Source organism: Pezoporus flaviventris, unplaced genomic scaffold, assembly GCF_033815535.1.
Source record: "Pezoporus flaviventris isolate CSIRO_AGI_PZ_B2104156 unplaced genomic scaffold, CSIRO_AGI_Pfla_v1 ptg000002l, whole genome shotgun sequence".
NCBI classification, from domain to species: Eukaryota; Metazoa; Chordata; class Aves; order Psittaciformes; family Psittacidae; genus Pezoporus; species Pezoporus flaviventris.
The window spans coordinates 12676542-12696437 of record NW_026892550.1 but is presented as its reverse complement, the minus strand read 5'-3'; the positions used below and the strand labels follow the sequence as shown (position 1 = coordinate 12696437).

At 39.1% G+C, this 19896-nt stretch overlaps 1 protein-coding gene across 2 annotated transcripts; it reads right to left on the bottom strand.

The window, feature by feature from the left end:
• Positions 1-259: 259 nt before the first annotated feature.
• On the bottom strand, positions 260-17907 carry BST1 (bone marrow stromal cell antigen 1). Of its 2 annotated transcripts, none has more exons than XM_061469496.1 (9): positions 17699-17907; positions 13819-13948; positions 12570-12705; positions 11945-12027; positions 11341-11417; positions 6254-6346; positions 5122-5208; positions 4548-4607; positions 260-1475 (listed from the first exon to the last, which is right to left on the bottom strand). In XM_061469496.1, exons 1-9 carry the CDS (start codon positions 17866-17868, stop codon positions 1364-1366), a joined length of 948 nt encoding a protein of 315 aa, XP_061325480.1. In that variant the 5' UTR covers positions 17869-17907; the 3' UTR covers positions 260-1363. The 2 variants fall into 2 exon arrangements, with proteins under 2 accessions (XP_061325480.1, XP_061325490.1); XM_061469506.1 differs by lacking the exon at positions 260-1475 and adding an exon at positions 1488-3004.
• Between the last annotated feature and the right edge of the window lie 1989 nt (positions 17908-19896).

Genomic DNA, 19896 nt, shown 5'->3' with positions numbered 1-19896 from the left:
AAAGGATTAATGTTCCAGCATAGGTAGGAAACAATTTTAAGCTGATTTTGAAAGCCCAGATTTTGAAAGGTCTGTAACTTCTTATTTCAGTACTTCTGCAAGTGTCTGAAGTGGAAACAAAAAAACCTTCAAGCTGGAGCCTAAACCCAGCTGTGACACAGGCAAATGCAACTATGTGTATAATATAAAGGGATTTGCATTAAAACCAAATTAAAGGTTATTACAGGAATGGAAGGCAGACAAATAAGCAACAACAACATACTGTAGGTAGTTTATCTTTCAAACATACAATGTGATATTGTTGTACCAGGGACTGAAAGGATGCAGATCTACTATGGAGCCCTAAATCAGATGTACTGAGATAACAGGAACATCCTATCCCATTTTCTGACAACACATATAAATTACACAGAACCTAACAAAATGTGCAACAGAATTCTACTTAAAGTTATTTTCTAGAAGAACAATAATTTTTTCCAAAGATTTATGTATCATCTTGGTAGCTGCATTTCTTGGTGGTTTAGAGGAATAACTAGTTGGAATTCTTAGATAATTCACAAAAGTAATTTAAGGGACCTTCAAGACGGCATCTGCTCTCTCCTCAATATATTCTGAAGCATGCTAACTGAGTTCACTGCAAGCAGGCAGATGCCTGACTTGGCAGGTTCTTGTCTGAATTTGATATGCCATAAATCACATTCACGATGATCAACCATCACATCATCATGGAAAAAATGTGGAACTTTCTAGAACTGGTTTTCCTGACTATAGGCTATGCCATGGCCAGAAAGTAACCAGCTGAAGAACAGCTGTGTGGATGATGAAGCAATCGATATTAAGTGGGAAAATACTATGTGCAAATATGCAAGCCAGAATCTTATTGTACAACAGTTTCAGATAAGTTTGGCTCAAGTTCCAGACCACTTATTGAGCGATCAAAGCTCTCTTCCATCTGAATTCATATTTCTACTTCCCTAAACACAATAATCAGACATTAAGTTTCCAAGGCCAAATGCTAGGATTGATTTCACAAACAAGCTGTGTGGAAAATGTATGACAAGCACAGTTTCACTTGTCTTTCTGCAATACATTAATAGGAAGTATTATTCTCAGTTTAATTCTGCAGAATAAAAGGAAAGAGCAATGGACTCAAGAAAAGGAAATAAAGGGTGAGGCTTTCTAGCGGCAGTAGAATAATTTTTTATACCAACAGTAGTTGGTATTTGAATAGAAGTATGTATGGTTTAAATATGCAGGTGTGGTAGTCCAAGAAATAGGGTGAAACTGCATTTAGAAATTAGTTGAAGCCAAATTTATAGCCAGCTAAGGCAAACAGAGGATATGGATGTAGTTGATTAACTTACTACACTAAAGCAAATCTGAACAAAAAGCTTACAAAAGAAACAAACATGAGCTTGTTCCAGCTGCCTCCTCTGTCTGAAGATATAGGTCCTCTTTGTGCTGCTGGTGCAGATCTAAAGAAAAAAAACAAACAGGATGTTCACAGCACAGAGCTGAGTTAGAATTCTTTTAAATATCAGGCGGTTGTAGCCAAGGATGAAGTTTGCAGTCCAAGTGCTAAGCTAGAAGTTTCTTTGTAAGAGCTTGTCACCAGATTCCCTTTGGCTGTCACAATGTTATAAACAGGATATTTGTGCAAAAAAAGCCCTGGGAACACTTCTTTCTACCCGAATACCCAATCCTCCTTGTTTCTCCACATCCATTTACTGTCTCTGGCCTTATGCCTGAGATTGTATAAAGCAGTTCTAGACAGCAGTGGTCCTAGAGGTCTATTTTTACAGCAGTTGATTCAATAGTATCCAGATCCATTTCTAAGCCCCCCCTGACATTGCAATAATGCAAGTAATAAATACCTCTACTAATAGGTTGCACCTGGCTTCCTTTCTACTCATGTTTGTAAGCCATCTATGCCATCTAGTGGGTAGTTTTTTATTTACAAGTTGTCTGCGTGACAAGAAGCCCAAATCCAAATTTTAACTCAACAGGGCCATAGATCAAGTTTGCAGAGGAGTTAAGAGCCACTATTGCTACCCAAGAAGCTCCAGGTATATTACTGCACCTTCTAGGCCATCCTTCTGCTACCCTGACACAGCCTTCTCCTCTGGTATCCCAATGTAACAGGAATTGTGGAAACAAAAAATGTCACTTGGACAACTTTGCTTTGTGGCTCGGGACATTATTCTCCAGAGGCTGAGAAGGCAGCTATTAATACTGTAACAGCAAATAGCCATTGTGAAAGGGGATGTAACAGAGCCTGCATACCTAGTCTCACTATTTACTCTAGAAGTGTATACACTGAGCACACACTACAAGGGAAACCTTTCTTGACAGGTAACATGTTCTTAATAGTGACATCCCTACTGACCAAACTGTTCCCATATCAGTTAATGGACTGTCAGAAAGCAGAGATCCATCCACAGAGAAAACAGATCTAGAAGATAATCATCAAATAATTTATATACATCTGCATAAGGGCAGCTAATTTCAATGGCAGTGTTATTTATTGCAGAGAAGTGATTTGGGGAAGAGTGCAAGTATTCATTGGCTTGAAGTATGTTAGCTATGTAAATTTCAGGGAAAGGCAATGATAGCATTCAGACTCTGACCTGATTAGGGATAGCATAGATAAGAAGTGAATCAAGCCTCTTGCACTGCCATCTATACAGGAGGGGATAGAAGGCTCAGGAAGGCAAGAAGCAAAGAAACTTCCTAAGGAGGATGATAGCTGAGCTGCTTAGTAGCTACCCCAGGAGAGTATGAGACTGGTGCTTAGAATACACTAGTGATTAGGTTAATTTAAGGACCAATGTGGATGGAAAGGAAGGGGTGGCTGCTCCCCAGTTTACATACTGCAAGCGTTATGTGGTAACACTGGAGAACTGGTATTCTCATCCCTTAGGTGAAAGGAAAAAGACATTAATGGTTTCCAAAAGCCTTCTCATCCAGGTTTCCTCACAAAACTTTGAGGGAAATGGTTTAAAACCTGGGAGAAGAGAAAAAATTCTGTTAGGAGTTCACAAGTTTATATAAGTCCTGTAAAGTGCTTTTCCTCCAATTTGTTAATATTGTCACCATGTTCACAACTGCAATTTTGCATAGGGCAGCTGTATTTTCTTTTGACATATGAACAAAAGCCTTACCATTCTCTGGCAGAACAAGGAAACCCTATTTTAATCCACCACGCAAGCAGTGGTGGATTTAGCAGCAAACAAATGCCAAACAGGACTGGAAGCCTGCTCTATGATCTACTACCTAGGAGTCCAGAGCTATCTGATACATAAAATGCAACCATTTTCAGCACACATTTATAGGTTGGTGCGGGGATATAATTTGGATGTAAGAATAAATGTTGCATGACAAGGTGAGTAAAAACTTTCAGTGACCAGCAGGAACAGGGGGTGTAAGGTATACACTTTGTAAGGGTGTATTCAAAATGGATCATATGCTACAGAAAGTGATGTACAACACCTTTTCTGTACTGCATGAAGCATTACTGCCACACAACCAAAGTCAGGCTAGTAGGAGTTGCACCTCTCTGCTGCCATAACCAGGAGTAGCAAAACAGGCTTTTCATAGCAGAAGTTATCATTGCAGTATTACATAGGTATTAACATATAAAAGATTTGCAGGTGCTTGAATTAGGGCAGAAAGGACAGTAGGAGATAGGATACGGCCAAATGTATGGATTATGCATAAAAATAATGTAACTCAAGAACAACTTTTATGCATCCATATATCCTTCTACTTTCCAAACTGTGAGGAAGTTTTCAGATTTGGATGTTCAAGTACCTTATGTGTACCTACACATGCAGCAGCATATAGATTAAGAAATTTAGTTATAATTGAAAACAGTCATCTTTACTGTAAATTTACTGAAATACATAATAAACCAATTTAATCCTCTTTTTATAATAAAGCAAAATACAGACAGAAAGGGAAACTATAAAACCTAGTTTGGGAGTGATGCTTGCTAACTGAGAAAGTTACATGTTGGATATAATATGCATTCTCTGCAGATAACCTACTGGCCCAAAGTAAAGACATTAAAATACAGAAATTGGGTTTCCACAAAAAATGAAAGATTAAAAAAAAAAAATCCTCAAAATTTGGAATTGAAAGTTCTAGTAGCTGGAGAAATGCCCTTTAGAACTGTTGCCATTTGACCTACAACTTCATTATTCACAGAAGAATATCAATGAAAGCAATTTCAAATTTGTAATAGATTTTGCATCAAAACACTGATATATACAAACTTCATCCATACCACCAGTGATACACAGCGTGATTGTGCGATCAATGAACTGATTAACACCCAATTTTGAATAGCAGGTGCTCACAGACAATTGTGTGCAATTTGTAGATAGAAACTGCTCACTCAATACACAGTAAGTAATAAATTCAAGAATACTGCATATTGTGAATGGGTGATAGATAATAGATGGTAGAGGTGGAACACGTTGAACTGCTGCCTTCTGCGTTATTTGGTTGTAATGACACTGAGGATGGACTGAACTTCTTTTACTTACGATGAAAGGGTACACTTAGAATCATCAGGATAATCCACACAAAGTAAGAACATTACAGACCTGTGAAGATATCATTTTATTTAGCATCTTCCAGGCAGAAAAATGAAGAAAACAAATGAAAAAATCCAAGACAAAATCAACAGTATTATCAAGTCTGAAGCTTCCCTTCAATTATATTTATCTTGCAACCTAGTGTAAATAACTAGAGCTGTGAATACTACTGTGAATAACTAGTAATCCTGCAGATTACTTGTGTTTTTAAATGTTGTTTGGATTTTCAATCCAAATATAGATTTTATAATGAAGTGGAATACATGAGGCCATCTTCTGTGCCTGATATTAATTATACAATTATACAAGGGTAATTAATTATACAATTATACAATAGTAGTAGTGTTCTGCTCAATTCATGGCTGAAAAATTGCCATGTCTGAAAAATGTGACATCAGCTCTCCAATAGATCAGTCTCTTACTGAAGACACAAGATTAATTGCATTTTAAAAGGTAAGAAACCATTTAGAATAGATGAGATGCTTCTGCATATACACTATAGTAACGAAGGAATTTCACTTACTTGTAATTGTCAGTGCAGATGACATCATAACCAAGGGTTTTCAATCTGTTTTCTAGTTTCCCTACAGTATGAGTTCCACAGGAATCTCTGTGAGAAAGGATTTTAGTATTATTGCATTTCCTTTCACTGAACCTGATGGAATTAGTAAAGTAAATCCCCATTATTTTAGCTCTTCTGTATTCCTTAACACCCACAGAAAACTGGTGTACAATCCAATTTATAAATCTTCATTTTCTTACAGTCATTTAATATTTTATACTCAGTTTGCAGATACTGGAAGGTTAGCTTCTGTCACTGTAGCACTTGTAGATTCTATTAATCAATATTCCCACATCTAATATTTCACTAGACAAACAGAAAAAGAGCTAGTTACTTTTGTAAAATAATAACGAGTGTTTCATTTGTAATATTCTTTGGCAGCTATTTAGGTGGTGCTAAAGTTGATGCCAGCTGTCTCTACAGAATAAGCTGGTTATAATAAATTAGAATTATTCTTGTTGTTAGGCAATTGCTCTCTTTCTTGAATACAGAACAGAAAAAACACAAGGAGAAAGGAAAAAAAACCAACCCAGAAACAATCCTAAAATGCAGCTTCTGTGTCTAGCAATGATTTTCTAAATTATGGTCTAATTACAAAAACAAAATTTAGCATAGTACAGAACCTACTGAGGTTTCTAAAAGGCTACTTAAAAGTATTAAGGCTACTTACCCATTGGTCTGTAAACACTCATGACTAAAGTAATCATAACAAAATAACCATAGAATCATAGAATCGTAGAACAGTTTGGGCTACAAGGGACCTTCAAAGGTCATGTAGTCCAGCCCCTGCAATGAGCAGGGATATCTTCAACTAGATCAGGTTGCCCAGAAGCACATCCAGCCTGGCCTTGAATGTCTCCAGGGATGGCACATCCATCACCTCTCTGGGCAACCTGTGCAAGGGTTTTACCACTCTTATTGTAAAAAATTTTTTCCTCACATCCAGCCTGAATCTCTCCTCTTTTAGTTTAAAACCATTACCCCTCAGGCTATTGCAACTGCTACGCAAATATAACTAAACAGAAAGATAAGGTGAATTTTTATATACAGGTCTAAATAGGATAAATTGATCTTTATGGACGACATAACTTACGTATCTGGTCCTTCAATATCATCCACAACCCAGATGGCAATTTGTGAGATTTTGTCTTTCTGAAGATTAGGTATTTCATAATCTGCAAAAAAACTAATTCAAGAAACAAATTTTCAGAACTATAAAGAACAAGTAAAATAAATAACCTTTTCCCCTTTGCATTAATGAAGGCTTTGATCCTGCTGTAGGATATGGGCTTTCTCAATTTTACATTTATATCTAATGATTACAATTAGACACACCACAGAGTAGAAGAACTGATTCACATTCTGAATGCCCTCAAAGGTCAAAGGCATTTAATCAGAAGATTTGTTTTCACATTCTTTATCTTAGAAGATAGCTGAAGAAAAGTTACAACTTAAGAGGTGAACCAGAATGAAGGGAACTTTTCAAAATGCAAAAAAAACCCCAAAACATTTGATAATTAGTAAAAATATAAAAAGGTCACTCTTGTGGTTACTGCTTTTAGACATGTTCTTGGTTCAGCAGTAGCAGTCATTTTTCTCCTTCTTAGTAGCTGGCACAGTGCTGTGTTTTCAACTTTAGTCTGAGAACAGCGCTGATAACACCGATGATCTTAGTTGTTACTAGGTAATGTTTACTCCGATCAAGGACTTTTCAGTCTCATGCTCTGCCAGCAAGGAGGGGCACAGGAAGCCGGGAGGAAGCAGACAGGACACCTGACCCAAACTGGCCAAAGTATTCCATACCACAGCACATCATGCCCAGTGTATAACCTGGAGGGAGTCACCTGGAAGGCCCAGATTGCTGCTCAGGTCAGGCTGGGTATTGGCCGGCGAGTAGTGAGTGGTTTTATTGTGCACCACTTGTGTTTATTGTTTTCTTTTCCTTTTCCCCTTTTAGTTTTATGTTCTCTTCCCTTGTTATTTCCCTTATCATTATTATTATTGGTGGTAGCAGTAGTAGTTTTGTGTTATACCTTAGTTACTGGACTGTTCTTATCTCAACTTGTGGAGTTCCCACTGTCATGCTTTAAGCCTGGCCGGTAACTCAGAACCACGCAGCCGCTCGCTCACACAAACACCCACACCCACCCCCCCCCCCCCTCCCCCCTTCTTCCCTCCCACTCCTGGAGAAATAGGGACGAGAACTGAAAGAATGTAACTCCCATTGGTTGAGATAAGAACAGTCCAGTAACTAAGGTAAACACAAAACACATTTTTTTCTACAAGAGAAATAAATTTAAATGTAGAAAATCACAGCAACATTAATGTGAAGTATGCATGTCTAGGATATGTAAGACCATAAAGGAGAAAGTTCTAGCCTTGTCTACCCCTAGCTTAGGAAATCTTCCACTTTATTGCTTTGTGTAGGTATTTAAGTAATAATTAAAAGAAGATAATAAAGTGGCAACTAAATCACAGAATCACAGAACGGTTTGGGTTGGAAAGAACCTTAAAGCTCATACAGTTCCAACCCCCCTGCCACAGGCAGGGACACCTTCCATTAGAGGAGGTTGCTCCAAGCCCTGTCCTGCTTGACCTTGAACGCTTCCAGGGATGGGGCAGCCACAACTTCTTGGGGCAATTCCAGTGTCTCACCACTTTCACAGTAAAGAACTTCTTCCTGGTAACTAAAGATGCCAAATCTAAAGGATTATTTTAGTATCTGTAAACTGATTTTTTTTTTTTTTTGTGAGAGGCAGGCATTTCAAAGCCACAGATTTCAAACCATTCCAGCAAAACATACTGTAATGATTTCCAACCTTATAATTGCTCTCATTTTTTATTATTCATCAGAAAGCTTATAATGTCTGTGTCTGCACTGAATGTACAGTCCAAATCTGAGCCTAGATGTGTGCCCATTATGGATCTTCTTAAATGTCTAGCTCTGGGATGCAGTGTCTCTTAGCCACTTTCAATGCTCTAATACCCCCCAGACTAGAAGGGACTGTTAGCTGTTACCTCCTGGATGAGACCAGCAGTGGCAATGTGATCACAGCATTACCCTCCTGGTGCCTGCAGGCAAACTACTGGTGCTCTGGCAGGGAAGCAAAAGGCATAGTGGTTGTCAGTATCTGTTGACAGCCAGCCAACACCTGCTCATGGAGTTAGAAAGTTTAACCTTCTGGAGAAGCAAAAGCATTCAACACTGTCCCACACGACATCCTTGTCTCTAAATTGGAGAGACATCAATTTGATAGGTGGACCACTCAGTGGATGAAGAACTGGCTGGATGGCTGCATGCAAAGACTTGTGGTCAATGGATCAAGGTCTAGCTGAAGACCAGTATCAAGTGCTGTCCCTCAGGGATTGGTGTTGGGACTGGTCCTGTTCAACATCTTTGTTGGTGACATGGACAGTGGGATTGAGTGCACCCTCAGCAAGTTTGCCGATGACACCAAGCTGTGTGGTTCGGTTGATACGCTGGAGGGAAGGAATGCCATCCAGAGGGACCTTGACACGCTTGTGAGGTGGGCTGATGCCAGCCTTATGAAGTTTAACCATGCCAAGTGCAAGGTCCTACACCTGGGCCGGAGCAATCCCAGGCACGGCTACAGGTTGGGCAGAGAAGAGATTCAGAGCAGCCCTGCAGAGAAGGACTTGGGGGTGCTGGTTGATGAGAAAATGAACATGAGCCAGCTTCAGTCTGAGCTCACAGCTCAGAAAGCCAACCGTATCCTGGGCTGCATCATAAGGAGCGTGACCAGCAGGTCGAAGGAGGTGATCCTGTCCCTCTACTCTGCTCTCATGAGACCTCACCTGGAGTATTGTGTGCAGTTCTGGTATCCTCAACATAAAAAGGACATGGAACTGTTGGAACAAGTCCAGAGGAGGGCCACGAGGATGATCAGGGGACTGGAGCACGTCCCGTATGAAGACAGGCTGAGAAAGTTGGGGCTGTTCAGCCTGGAGAAGAGAAGACTGCATGGAGACCTCATAGCAGCCTTCCAGTATCTGAAGGGGGCCTATAGGGATGTTGGGCGGGACTCTTCTTCAGGGACTGTAGTGATAGGACAAAGGTAATGGGTTCAAACTTAAACAGGGGAACTTTAGATTGGATATAAGGAGGAAGTTCTTTACTGTAAGGGTGGTGAGGCACAGGAATGGGTGGCCCAAGGAGGTTGTGAATGCTCCATCCCTGGTGGTGTTCAAGGCCGGGTTGGGCAGAGCCTTGGGTGACATGGTTTAGTGTCAGGTGTCCCCGCCCACGGCAGGGGGGTTGGAACTGAATGATCTTAAGGTCCTTTCCAACCCTAACTGTTCTATGATTCTATGAAGTGGAACATGAGGAGGCAGATAGCAGCAGTTGCCTGCTCTGGACAAGCATGGCTAACTAGAGACCAGTAGCAACAACAGCAGATTTGCCTATCTGTTCAGGGTGTCCAAACCTGTCTTAAACACATTGCGAAAATTTAACCAAAGACTAAGATTTCAATTATTTTTAACACACTTGCTCATTCACATGTATGTTATTGCCAGGAAAAATGCAGCTTCCTCCAAAGTACAAATGAATCTTTAACTAGAGTCAGAAACTGTGGAGGAACAATGTACCCCTGACTTCAGAATACCTATTTTTGAACTGGCTAATATAATTAAAGAAGTCTGCCAACTACATGAGCAAAGTTATTTTGTAGTGAAGTGAGAAAGAAATCCGAACTGAATTGGTAAGAGGTGATGATTTAAGTGCACAAAATGTAATCCAGGATAAACTTTGGGAGTGGCTTTGAAATGCTTGAAAATGTATCAGCGAGATGTTTAGGAAGTCAGGCGGATCCTTCAGATTACCTTCTGATACTAATTATTCAACTCCAAGCCTCTTTCAAACAAGATCTCTTAAAGAAGTTCAGTCATAAATACACCAGAAGATACACAGCAAGAAAACAGACGGAGGAACAAACTGTTTTGTTTTTTTTTTCTGGGCAGTCTGTGTTCCAGTGGTGGAGATTTCACTGGTTACAATACCTCCAAACACGCAACCCAGGGAACTGGTGGAATTAATTTATGTGTATTGTGAAATAAGGAATCTGTAAATTAACAGAAAAAAAGTGAATAGGTTTCTGAAATAAGGCATCTATGCTGGATTCTTGGCTCTGCTCTGCTGCCAGCTATTGTCATGTGCAGAAGACTTGATCCCAGCTGACAACCTGCCTAACCCAAGAGGATCATATGTCTTCTTAATTAGTTGAAAGCTGTGTACAGAGACGGACCTTTGAGGGATGGAGGTAAGTAGGTAGTAGGTGTTTTGGAACAGATGGTTCTTGCTTCTCTCCTATATGGAGATAAAATTAACTTTTCAATGATTACTTCTAGTCCACAGTGAACACACAGGAGGAGGATCTGTTCTATGGGTCTTTAAAACATGGGTTTTTTTGTCTGCCTTGCACAGGACTCAAGGTAAGGAAAGATGTAGTTACCTGAGGTAAGGAAAGATGTATTTTTCATCAAAGCTGGAAAGTCATTATAGCCACATATTCAGTAAAAGTTCTCAAGGGTGTACTTTTACAGTAAATTTTATACATAAGCTAGATGAACTAAGTGCTACATTTGTAAATCAGAAAAAAACATCTGTCCTTAATATATGAGGGAATAAGGAGAATAGGAAGCTAATCCTTGCTATCATTTTTCTCAATAAGTCTTTTTTGCTTTCTTAAGCCAAATCTTTCTTCTACCTCTTCTTTTGATCTTGAAGAAATAGCAGGTAAAAGTATTTTCCCTATAGAAAATACCAAGTTTGTTCCTAGGCCTGACAGAGGCTACACTCCGTGTAATGATGGCCTCTCCTTGGAGATGTCTCTGAATAGAAATTTTGTAATGATCATCTTTTTGAAAACATGCACATTTTGCCACAGTATGTGGGCTTACTTAAAGGATGCTTTCGAAGAACATTTATCCTGCTTGCCACAGCAGTTTATAAAATGCAGGATTCCAAAGGATTGTTTCCATCCATTTCATATTAATTCCTACATTTGGGGACAATTAACAGTTGTCCCCACAACACAGCAGACTTTGATGCAACAGGTTCTTTTAGCCACCTTCCCATGCAGGAGAAAACCCAAACAACTGATTGACCCTTTTTTTTGCAGGCATCAGGCCATTTACACATAAATAAGTCAGTTTTCTTACCCTGGCTCTGGATAAGCTCCTCCAACTGCAGAACCATTCAACAAGACATGTATCACCCCAGAACTGTGCTGTGCATACTGCAACAGATAACATGTTTTTTTTTTAGAACTTACAGATTTGTTACATGACTTGGTATTGTATAGCAAGCATCAACGACCAAAGAAAGAGTTTTATCAAGAAGACATATCAGAATTGTGAAAATAATACTAAACTAGAACCCTAGCAGATCACTGCAGTACAGAGAATAAGAACTAAATAGCCAGAGCGTTAAATTAATACATCTAAAACTATTTTCTCACACCTATAAATAGTCTCTTCAGCATAGGAAGAAAGCTTTTTGGCACTCTGTGTTGGGTTTGATCTGTGAATTATGCTTAATACATACTAATGAAGCTAACAGCATTTTAACACATTATCTAGCTAAGGTGAAAGTTAGGTTGCTCTTGCTAGAACACCACACCCAGTGTAAACCAGTGTATTTGTATCAGAGGAACTAATCTAACACAGTTACAAACTTAAACCTGGTCTGATCCCATGATGTTTCCCCTGAATCACCCAGGACACACTCAGTAATGTATGAAGTCAGCACTAATGAATTATTTACAGTGATTGAGGCCATCCTCCAGAAAGATTCCACTGCGTTGTTTTCACATTCCTCTGTGGTAGGGCAGGATTCATAGTCCAGTTCTGTAGGAAGGCATGTGATTTATGCTATTAGAGAGATGATTAGGACTGTAAAAAAGTGATATTAGAAAGCAATTAAATATATTTGTGCATTACTTACTGAACATACAAGATGGTCTGACACAACACTGAAAGCTGACAGTTGTATTTTTTTCTATCATTTTCCATCCTGTGCACTTCATGTAAACAGTGAAAATTCTGTGGATTCAGTAATTTAGCTAAAACAGCTATAACACTGTATCTGGGATGCACAGAGCTCTGCATTCAGAGGATTAAGAAGGAGGTTTATCTCCTGTGCCGCACTGTTTAGATTTCACTGTGTGCTCCCCTGACCACAATGTTACATGTTCACACAAAACAGAAGAGAATGAGATAGTGAATCTCACTCTGATTTTTCATGGAGTAAGCTCACTCTGATTTTACATGAAGTGAGCTCACTCTGATTTTACATGGAGTAAGAGCAAAATTAGGTCCTCCAGAACACAGCAGTTGTTCTCCATTGTGGTTTTAAACACAGATGTTTAATATAGTACACATTATCTTACCAATGCTGTTTGCCTGCCCACACCAGTTTAGAAAATCTCCAAAGAAGCCAAACAGAGTATCAGCCAGAGACATGTAGCGCCGGCCCCTGCTAGCAAAGCTGTTGACTAGCAGATGATTATTTTCCCAGAAGAGAGACTACATAAAAAAAAAAGGGGGGGGGGGGGGGGAAGAAGAAGAAATGAACAAATGAAACATCACTTGGGCATGGACACACTGAGATTATGGGGCGCTGAAAACAGTTTTAAACACGTTTTGGTATTCGTTCAAAATCAAGCTAATAACCTGAAATGTTACCTGTATCTTTAGTGGAACGAAGTTGTTTGGGTTTTTTTGGTTTTTTTAACAGTGATGTAAATTCTGATCACTAGAGGCTTGAGGAGTATTTATACCATGATAGGAATGGATATAGACTTATATTAAGTATAGTTAGGCCTAGCTTTGCCTTCCTCAGCAGACAGTTTTAGGAAAAGCGAGAAAAAGGGGAAGACATTTATAAGGCAGATATATTTTACCAAGATTTTCTCACACTACTATGTTGGCTTATGGTGTGAACAAAATCATTCATCTAGCTGTTATTTCTGTGCTTGCAGAACTCTTTCATGAATTAAGCTATGTTGACACGAGTATTTGTTGTTTTCACTTGTATCATTTAGAGATAAGGAATAACTGAGCTAAATGTAAAACTGCTTTAAAGTACCACCTTTTAGAGAAGGCCAAAGCACACATTCTGATGGTGTGAAGAGCTGTGGTTTTTGCACTTTCACAGTTCTCTGCAACTGCCAGCACATCAAACCCTTACTGTTTTCTAGCACATAATGGAGTCCTGTCCGTTTCTGCTTATGTTTGTTTAACATGTCAATGTTTAACATGTCATTGCCCTGACACTTGGCTGTGAGGAGTGGAAGCAAAAGGCAACGGCAGGCACAGCAGGTGCAGGCAGAGCACCTAACTTGAGGAAAAGTAGAAGTGGAGGTTCAGGAACTATGACAAAGCACCCAGTACAGCAGGAAAAATGGGGGATCTTCGTACAAAACCGGAGAAGTTGCTGAAAAGTTACTGCACAAAATAAATGCAGCCAAACACATTGAAAAATGCCATCAAGCCAGAGTCTCATTTGTAAACTACAGACAGGCCAAAAATAATGAATCATGAGTCAGCCACATAATGACTCTTGGTCAATTTTGAACTGTGTCATGGAAAATTTTCTCGGTGTCACAGGACTGTTAACATAACATTAATAATCATTACCTTGTTAGGTGGAATTGTGTGCAATGACAGGTTGATAAATAATTCGTAGTCCTTAGGTAGAATGTTGCAAGGATCCTTGCTAATAAATGCATTTTTAAATGCTTCCCATATCTCTGAACAGTTTTTCTCCCTGTAATCATTGATACAAATAGCAGAGTTTTCTCAAACCAGAGCAAGGAAGTTATTTGTTCCCAAATTTTTCAAATACCCAAATTAAAACCACTAGAAGTTTAAGATAGAAAACTGAAGTCAGAGTGGTAGCAAACTTGTAATCCAGGAAGAGCATACACATTTTGTCTTATTCTGACTCCTAAGAGAAGCAGATTATGAAGAAATAGCAATGAAAATATTAGGATTGACAGTGTTGAATTAGATACACATAGTAATTCAACAAAAATCTGAGAAGGTACACTCTGCACAATGACCTTATTATCCAGCATTGTAGAAATACTGAAGAAAACAGCTTTCTTTGAAATTTTCCAGATTGAAAATGCCATTTCAATTAAAGCATAGCTAAACGTGCAAACCTACTGAAACATAAAATTACTCTTAAAATGTCAGATTCAAGTGCAAGAGTTGTTACTGGAAGATTTTGATAGTAGAATAATGGTTTTGACGGAAAGATATTTTCTGTGTATATAAACCTTAGGATTATGCAACCTTACCTTGCTGGAAGGAGTACAGTGACTGTGTGGGACATGTACTGTCACTGTGCAGCAGCTACAAGAATATTGCTAGGATTCAGCATTGTGAAGGGAGGCCTGAAATAAGATGCTAGACTGTGCACTTCGACATTTCCCTTCTGCCAGCTCTGCCCTGGGGACAATAATCTGCGGAAGGACAGGCCAGGCCATCTAGGAAGTCTATCTCTTGGATCTGCTGGATCTCATCTGTCACAGCTCTGAGCCTGCCTGGAGTAATTAAAAAGAGAATTGCTACTTTCATCACTTTCCCATAGTACCTTCCCCACATATGCTGTGACAACGTCTATGCTTGGAATACTCTGCAGAACAGAATAATGTATATTAAGAGCATACAGCATCCTAATGTGAACAGCTGTAATTGCAAAGCTCTAGTTTGAACAACAGTAGACCTGGTAAGTAAACCAAACATTACCATTACGTGTTTTGCTCATTTAATGTCATCCATAGAGAGCAGGGTTTCTGCTGGTGCTACACCTCGTGATACCCTGCTGCTTTGTGCTGCTTTGTGATGCTGAATGTCACAGATACTTTAAAGGACCCCTTGTGATGAGCTAAGCAGCTCCCAAGCAGGAAACAGATCACAGACTCTCTTGCAGTTATCCCTAGTCATGCTTCCAACAGCTATATAAAAAATTCCAAAATATCACAAGCAAATATGGGATCTTGATCTGATCTTCAGTGATGCAATACAACCCTTGTTCAGTAGTTCCAATGTTCAAATCGCTTTACTTGATAAAAGGATTTGCAATCTATTTTTAATTTCAAGGTGTTAAACTTTAGCTTCTGATAATTGTGTATGTCTCATTCTGCCAAAGAGCTGTCTACTGTAAGCACTTCTTATTCATGCCAGCACTTGTCAATTATGATCAACTGAACTGTTAACACCTTTCCTGACAGTTGAATCCATCAGTAATTTTCCGGTTAATTCACATATTGCATTCTTTTTTCTTCATGTCTTCTCATCCAGGTTTGAACAGCTTGTACACCAAAAGGATTATTCTGCTCCATTACTCAAAATTTCTTAGCTGGCAAAAAAACTTTTTGAAATTGCAGGGTGGGGAAGGACTGTAGTTCAGACAATACTTTCCAATCTTAATAGACATTAATAAGTCATATTAGATTAATTTCATACTAGTCAGTCAAAAAAAATGTTTCCAGAACTTCCATTATATACTGCAAATAAATATGGGGAAATGCACTGCAGGAACATTTGTGTTACGTAGCATGCTCCTATAAGAAATCAGATTTTCATTCAAATCCCTCACTTCTACATGACATTCTACATTTTGTAAAATGCCTCTCTTTATGTTTTAACTATGCTGCAGTGTAAAGGCATGCCATGCTAGCTTCTCTTCTGTTAGCAAAGTAGTTTTAAAAAATTATTCTATTTGCCCATAAATTCAGAAGCAAAACCGACCCAGGTGGCTATTCCTCTATAAAAGCTAGCCTGGGGGCAATTAAGAAACAAACAATCGATAAAAAGGGTTACAAATAATTAGAGTATCTGTTTTGCACTTGTGCAATAAGAAATTTCCATTCTGTTTAGATTACACTATTTGCTTATAGACCCAAGGGAAAGAGAAAGGAACACACCACATGAAATTAATTGTGCAGCTCTTCTTTTTATAATGGTATTTGGGCCTTATTTCAGGAAAGCAGTCCTAATGTCCAGCCTGGCTTCAGGCTATTCTGAGAAAGAATACTTTGATAAATGTGTTCAGACTTCTCAATTTTAAAGTTATACTGTGAAACTGTCACAGGAATTAATTAGACCACAAAACAGTCATAAACATAAGACATATAGAAATACTTTTTAAGAACACTCTATTTACATTTCTAAAAGCCAAAATCAGATAATGATAAAGTTAACGTTTCCAGAATAACAATTCCTATGTTGCTTTTTAATGTACTTGTATTATTAGTCATGTCTTACTTCACATATACATGAAGTGACATCTGTTAACTCCAACAAGAACTCTACCTAAAGCCTGCTGCAGACCAGACTTCATATACTTACACAACTATTAATTGACTTAGGTTTTCATAGTTGATATCATATATTATATTGTAGGTATGTGGAACACTATAGTTAAATTTTACTGGCACCTTCCACTGTAATGTGTTTATAAAATTGCCAGAGTGGAATTCTTCAACTGAAATTTTAGTACCATTTTATTTGCATTAGGATGATTTCTTCTTTCACGGGGAACCGAACCAAAATACTTCTGATAAGAGCGTTATTAGGAAGAAATGTCAGTTTGCCTTTGTAAAAAGCCATTAACCTGTTTTCAGTCCTGTATCTTCCTCTTTTGCTGCAGGAACTGAAAATGGGAGGTTGGCAGAAGGAAGTGATATTTGCTGATATTATGCAACATAGTCTAATCCTGTTTAAGATCATGCTTGAGTGCTGCAGACCCACCCAGGCCACCTCTGCAAATACCTCTACAAACTAGTAGGAAAAAATTAAGCTACACAAAAAAGAACTGAACTCCAGGAGACTGTCCTTATTAATATCTTCCTTCTTACCAAAGCCCAAACAATGTTGAGACAGAAAAAAGTGGTCAATTTAGCAAAGTGTGTCACTTATCTCCAGTTAGAATCATAGAACAGTTAAGGTTGGAAAGGACCTTAAGATCATCTAATTCCACCCCCCCTGCCATGGGCAGGGACACCTCCCACTAAACAGTTCTGTGTAATTAACACAGACAGTGAAAGCTCAGGGGTAATCATACTTCAACAGTTGGTTACTACTTGATTTTTGAGGTGGATGAGCTAAATAATCTCTTTCAGTACCACAGGATAGCTATAAAACGTGGTGCTTTCCTCCTTACACGACCCGACTGACATACAAGGCATGCAAAGTAAAGCTGGTCTTCCCAGGAGCACTGTCAGCTTTGGTACTTAAGAAATACAGTCCCCACCATTTCTGTGTGTTCTCCTTACAGAACACTGTGGCACTAGGGGGAAATGTGAAATAAAAAATTGAAGGACTAAAAATCTTGCTTTAATTACACTACTTTTATTAATATGACATCTGTCAAAGTTCATTTTTTGTTTCCAGACAGCTACACTCATGCTGGCTTCAATAGGATCACTTTCATGGCTAGAAGTGAAGCATGAGGCTTCTGATTAACAACCAGAAGATAAAAAATAATACAGAAACAAGCAAAACTTACCCCACAGCAGGATTCACAATCCTAATATAGTCATAGCATCTTCCAATGACAATACTTTCCAGATTTTGTGTTGTACCTTCACCTTTCCATTTCCCTCCCTGCACTTTTGAGAAGCTGTTCATAAACAGAACAGAGACAAGTAAGAGAGACAAAAAAAGGTTCTTCATCATGAATTCCTGAAAAACAAGTCCTTTTTTTTTAAAAAAAAAATGGGGTTAAAAAAGAGGGTTAAATGATACAATTTACAAGGAAACCTGCAGGCTTAACGTTTAACATTTTCCATACTAGCTATAGTTCTTTACACAGAAGACGAACTTAGACGGAAATCTGAACCTTGCTGGGACTGTAATATAACTATTTCCTGGAACGATTACAGCACAGGGATACATCACTTCCTCAAATCTAACTGTTCCCCACTCAAAAAACCCGAGACTTTTAAGGTCATGATATTGCCACCTGCTGATAACTGAGAAGAATTACAGTTTATTTCAGTAAATGACGAAAAAACTCTTACCACTTCAGTACTCACGATAAGTTTGCTCAATATTCATTGCCATGCTACACCTTCCTCAAATGTCACAAGTGCATGAAAGCAACATATTTTAAAACAGTTTATTTTCATTTCAGAGGGGCTATACTTTTTACTTTTACTGCATATATTTCTCTAATGGTTGAAAAAATGCTGAAACATGCATCAAGAACAACAAAGAAGAAATATGCAGATAAAGCAATGATTGCATAAATACTCAAATTCTCAAGTGATCTTCTGTCACACAGCAGGGGTAACATTTGTCAGCTCATTTTCCACCTTTCCCCTGGATACTGATAGCAACACTTTGGTGTGATAATATGAGTTTTAAAGTCTTCATGAACCAAACCACCTTGCAGGCAGGTTCTCAACCATCATGAGAACCAAAAGGGTTGCCATACTTCCTGTGCGCTGAAGAAATCTCTTCAACTTCTAGGGTTACTGTTATCCTCCCTCCACCTTCTTTTTCCTAAGTGCCTTGCTAAATCATCAAATGGCATCAGTTAATCTAATCTTCTGTGTAAATATTCTGTGCAAATACAGTCATATTACTTTTCTCCCCTTGAGGAAAAAAAAAAAAAGTATTTTTACAACCTTAATTTGCCCATAGACTCAAATTTCTGAGGAACATGCTGGTTCCTTTGCTCTTTCTATTAAACGGCCTCCACGCCTCTGTGAATATCTACATCTTTATTATTTATGTACTTAATTTATATAGTGTCATACTTACATTGAAACATTGGTACTCAGCTGACGGATTCTGCCAAAGGCAAAACCTTGCTCATTACTGAGTAAATTGCTGATGACAGATTTCTCCCATAAACGTGTTATAAAGATATCACGTGGGTCGGAACAATCCCAGGCACAGCTACAGGCTGGGCAGAGAAGAGATTCAGAGCAGCCCTGCAGAGAAGGACTTGGGGGTGCTGGTTGATGAGAAAATGAACATGAGCCAGCTTCAGTGTGTGCTTGCAGCACAGAAAGCCAACCGTATCCTGGGCTGCATCAAAAGGAGCGTGACCAGCAGGTCGAAGGAGGTGATCCTGTCCCTCTACTCTGCTCTCATGAGACCTCACTTGGAGTATTGTGTGCAGTTCTGGTGTCCTCAACGTAAAAAGGACATGGAACTGTTGGAACAAGTCCAGAGGAGGGCCACGAGGATGATCAGGGGACTGGAGCACCTCCTGTATGAAGACAGGCTGAGAAAGTTGGGGCTGTTCAGCCTGGAGAAGAGAAGGCTGCATGGAGACCTCCTAGCAGCCTTCCAGTATCTGAAGGGGGCCTGTAAGGATGTTGAGCGGGACTCTTCATCAGGGACTGTAGTGATAGGACAAAGGTAATGGGTTCAAACTTAAACAGGGGAAGTTTAGATTGGCTATAAGGAAGAAATTCTTTACTGTAAGGGTGGTGAGGCACAGGAATGGGTGGCCCAAGGAGGTTGTGAATGCTCCATCCCTGGTGGTGTTCAAGGCCAGGTTGGGCAGAGCCTTGGGTGACATGGTGTCAGGTGTCCCTGCCCACGGCAGGAGGGTTGGAACTGGATGATCTTAAGGTCCTTTTTAACCCTAACTATTCCATGATTCTATGAAGTGGAACATGAAGAGGCAGATAGCAGCAGTTGCCCGCTCTGGACAAGCTTGGCTAACTAGAGACCAGTAGCAACAACAGC